Source organism: Puntigrus tetrazona, unplaced genomic scaffold, assembly GCF_018831695.1.
Source record: "Puntigrus tetrazona isolate hp1 unplaced genomic scaffold, ASM1883169v1 S000000187, whole genome shotgun sequence".
NCBI classification, from domain to species: Eukaryota; Metazoa; Chordata; class Actinopteri; order Cypriniformes; family Cyprinidae; genus Puntigrus; species Puntigrus tetrazona.
The window spans coordinates 1-3,835 of NW_025047858.1; the positions used below are offsets into that span (position 1 = coordinate 1).

General features: G+C 37.5%; 1 protein-coding gene across 1 annotated transcript; it reads right to left on the reverse strand.

Moving 5' to 3' along the window:
• Positions 1-752: 752 nt before the first annotated feature.
• Positions 753-3,597, reverse strand: LOC122333161 (asialoglycoprotein receptor 1-like; the record flags this gene model as incomplete). Its single annotated transcript, XM_043230664.1, has 8 exons — positions 753-1,169; positions 1,802-1,911; positions 1,977-2,137; positions 2,719-2,811; positions 2,897-3,049; positions 3,136-3,240; positions 3,339-3,425; positions 3,502-3,597. Coding segments are annotated over 8 exons (953 nt in total), but the record flags the coding sequence as incomplete, so codon positions are not given.
• Between the last annotated feature and the right edge of the window lie 238 nt (positions 3,598-3,835).

Sequence of the window (3,835 nt, forward strand, 5' to 3'; positions counted from 1 at the left end):
TACGAATCTGTAGACATTTGCACTCGAAAACAAGACAAAAATACTCAAGATATCTTTTTTTTTTTACTTCTTTTTTGTAAAGGTAGCCTAGTTGTACAGTTAACTAAAACGCTCTTTCTATCATATAACATGAAGAAGAAGAAAATCTGTGTACCAAATAAAGTTTTGTATAAAAAATCTAGCAAACCTTTGGGAACCTTCTTCTGTTCATATTCCATGTCCATGCTCATAATTTCTTCAGAGCTATCCGTTTTCTGATACAGCATCATGAGAACAATCTTTGCAGTCACTGGCTTCCTACTGAGGGTCCATAACACAAACCCTTATTAATAACACAAACCCTTATTAATAGTCAATTTCGAAACAACCCTTGAATGACCATATGACAGGGTATTTTTGTATAATGCAGCATTTTCAGTTCCTCTTTACAGGGAATATGTCCAGCAACCTCGTACAAGCCACTCTGATGGGGGCCAGAAACTTAGTGTACTGAATAAACACATCAGCTAAATAACTGCTTGCTCAGTGTGTTGACTTGAACTTTTATCAAAGGCATATGGGTGGTTTGCCTGTGGTTTGAACCTTGAATCTCACCTCGGTTCAAATTTACAGTAGGTACGGAAAGTATTCAACTCTTCAAATCTTTCACTCTTTGTTATATCGCAGCCATTTGCTAACATCATTTAAGTTTTTTTTCCTCATTAACGTACACGCTGCACCTCATATTGACAGAAAAACACAGAATTGTTGACATTTTTGCAGATTTATTAAAAAAGAAAAACTAAAATGTCACATGGTCATAAGTATTCAGACCCTTTGGTCCAGCTGTGTTTGATTGCATTTAGTTGAGTGACACAGCTTCATTAACAGCTAACACACAACTAATCTTTTTAACTTAATAATTAATTTGGTTAATTTGGAAAGAAAGACTAATTTAAGTAACGACACATTGTGATTTGTAATTTACGCAATACACAAAAACTTAACGCAGTCGAAACAAAGCCCCGTTTACGCTGCGCTTTCACATTTGCATTTCACATATATACTTCATTTTAGTAGAGCAGTGGGCATCATTCAGCATCCCGTCATGTAAAATTTGCCCACAGTCCTCTCCTCCGTCTCCCTGGCCGTGTTCGGTCCAGTCATGGGGTTGCCCAGGTCTCCAATGTCTGCAGAAATAAAATATAAAATCTGTTACATGTTCATTTATAGTCGCTAGTGAATCGCAAATGAATGGTTTCAGCTCTCCGCTTGTAAATGACTCCTAATTAATATCATTAACACATAAAATATCCCAGATCGTCATAATTTAGAGGAGCGAGCTGCGAGCTTACGTACCATCTTCAAAAACCAACTCCAACAATAAAAAGTGCACACGTCTGTTGAGACACTGAGGCAACGTTAAACACTTTTCCCCATCAGACAGTTTTTATAAATATTACCTACTATTTTGCATCAATCTGGTGATAAAGAGCTCCAAACTAATTTTCAGTGTGAATATTAATGGACTGAATAAAGTAAAAAGTCTTTGTACTAACTGGATTTAAGCCACTTTTTTAGCTGTGGACAACTAATATGTATTGTAAAACAAACGTCATGTAAAAAGGAAAAAAGATATAGGTCTGTCACGATAACTACTTTTTTTTAGTTTTTATTTATATATATATATAGTTAATAATCTTGGTGCACCAGTAGGTTTCTTCTTTTTGGATTCTTTTTGGATTCTTATGAAACATGATCATAATAAACTCGTCAGATCTCTTTATTTGCTCATGAATAAATATCCATATACCCAACTCACTCTTTATTCATAATGTAAGGAGTTTCATCCGTCCATCTCCACTGCCCTGTGTTCTGGTCAGTGAGACCAATCCAGTAGTCGTGCGGTTTGGCGAAATTGGTAACAAATTGCTAGGAAGGGAGATAACGGTTAATAAGAATCTCCAAAAGGCAGAATGAAAGTTATTGATACGCACCCACTCCTTCTCGGAACCTTCTTCGATTTTTAGTAGCAATGCGCCCTTCTCTTCACAGGAATCCTCTGCGTTGGTCCAGTTCATCGCGTCCTGTGAGAACAGGTAACAGCTGTTTCTGAACGGGATCCAGTCAGGTTCAGGACAGCCGTGTGTGAGTAAATCTGAGAAAGAAAGAGTGCATAATGAAAGACGAAAGATCACATTGCGGTACAACATAAATTAAAAGAGGAATATGACTAATTAAACGATTCAATGAGATGGTTTTGTAAATTCTTATATCAGTGTACTGGTATGATTTGAAGTATTTTAGCGAGTTGATGTCCCCTTACACACCTCTTTTCGTCTCATGCAGATTAGTGTAATTTTATTAAGATCATATTTCTTTACCCCCGCTATTTTGAGCCCAGCCCAGTCTCAGGAAAATGTGGTATTTATACGGAAAAAATCATTTTATATATGATGCACACACGTGTTTGGCGTGTATATAATACGCAGTTTTTGCATGCATATGATACAAAATTTATTAGCGTGCATATGATACGCCTTTACACCACAAACTTAATCCTAGCCATCACGTAGCATAAACACGCGTCCATTTTGGCGTATCGGTTTTTGTACTGTTTATACGCACATTCATGACATGGTACTGTTACTCAGTGTTACTCTTTTTGCACTGCCTGGAAGCAGGAACGGAAGCTGCAGTATATCGCAACATTAATCATTGGGATTAGAACGTACTCACTTGTAAATGATAGTTTATAAGAAATAGTTTGAATAGATGATCTCAGTCCCGCTACTGAATGCTTTATGTCCGACAGTGATCTTGACATGGCCACTTGATTCAGAGAAGGACAAAATGAAATAAGTATTTAGTAGTGAATATTTGTGTTCATTTTGATTAATGTAATTTTAGGTCTTACTCAAGATCTGCTGTGTGTGTGGAATAGAATGCAGAGCCACAATAGATGTCACCAAGCTGTCCTCCGCCAGTTCATCCTTAAGAACCGACACCGCAGAACTCAAACTGTCCATCAAACTCTTGACTTCGGTGTGTGACACGTCCCGCTGGCGCTCTGGAGGAGAAAAAGAGAGCAATCAACAGCTTCAAACCCCTGTATTTGTTGAGGATGCAAAACCGAAATACATGTCCAGCGCTCACCCAGCTTTTGTAGGTTTTCTTCATGTTTGGATGCGAGTGAACTCAGCGAAGAGCCAAGATCAGTCATCAGAGTCTCAATAGCGGACAGCTTCTTTATTTGCATTTCTTATGCGTATAAGGTCACAAAAGTATACATAATCAGTGGTTTTTATGCACTTATCATATTTGCAGGGTCAAAATAAAAAAAAAGACTAGACACTAACCCCTACTTGCTCCAGATGTGTTCGAATATGACCTCAAGCTGGCCACTGAGGTCTGCAGCTCAGCAATCTTCTTTTCTAGATCACCACCTATTTAAAAAAAAAAAAGCTGAGTCGTTAAAAATCCATTACCAAAACGAACCTGTGATCGTTCTGTAGTTCTCACCTGCGATCTGCAAATCAGATTTGACTGAGGTTAGATCAGAAGTGTGGCTGTTCATCCAGCTCTGCAGCACTGAGAACTTTCGTTCTTGGTGTGAATCTTTGAAGCAAAATAAACAGAAGGACAAGCGCGCAAACATTTCCCAGCTTTCTTCATGTGGTGATGCACATCATTAATAAGAGAGAAAAATAAGAGAGAACGTGTAACATGTTTAACATTTTAAAAACGGACTACAGGACAAAAACTAGCACAAAATAAAAATATGTTCGTTTCTTAATAATAATAATAATAATAATAAAACTGGTGTTTAATTCACTCACAGATGACAGAAGTCATG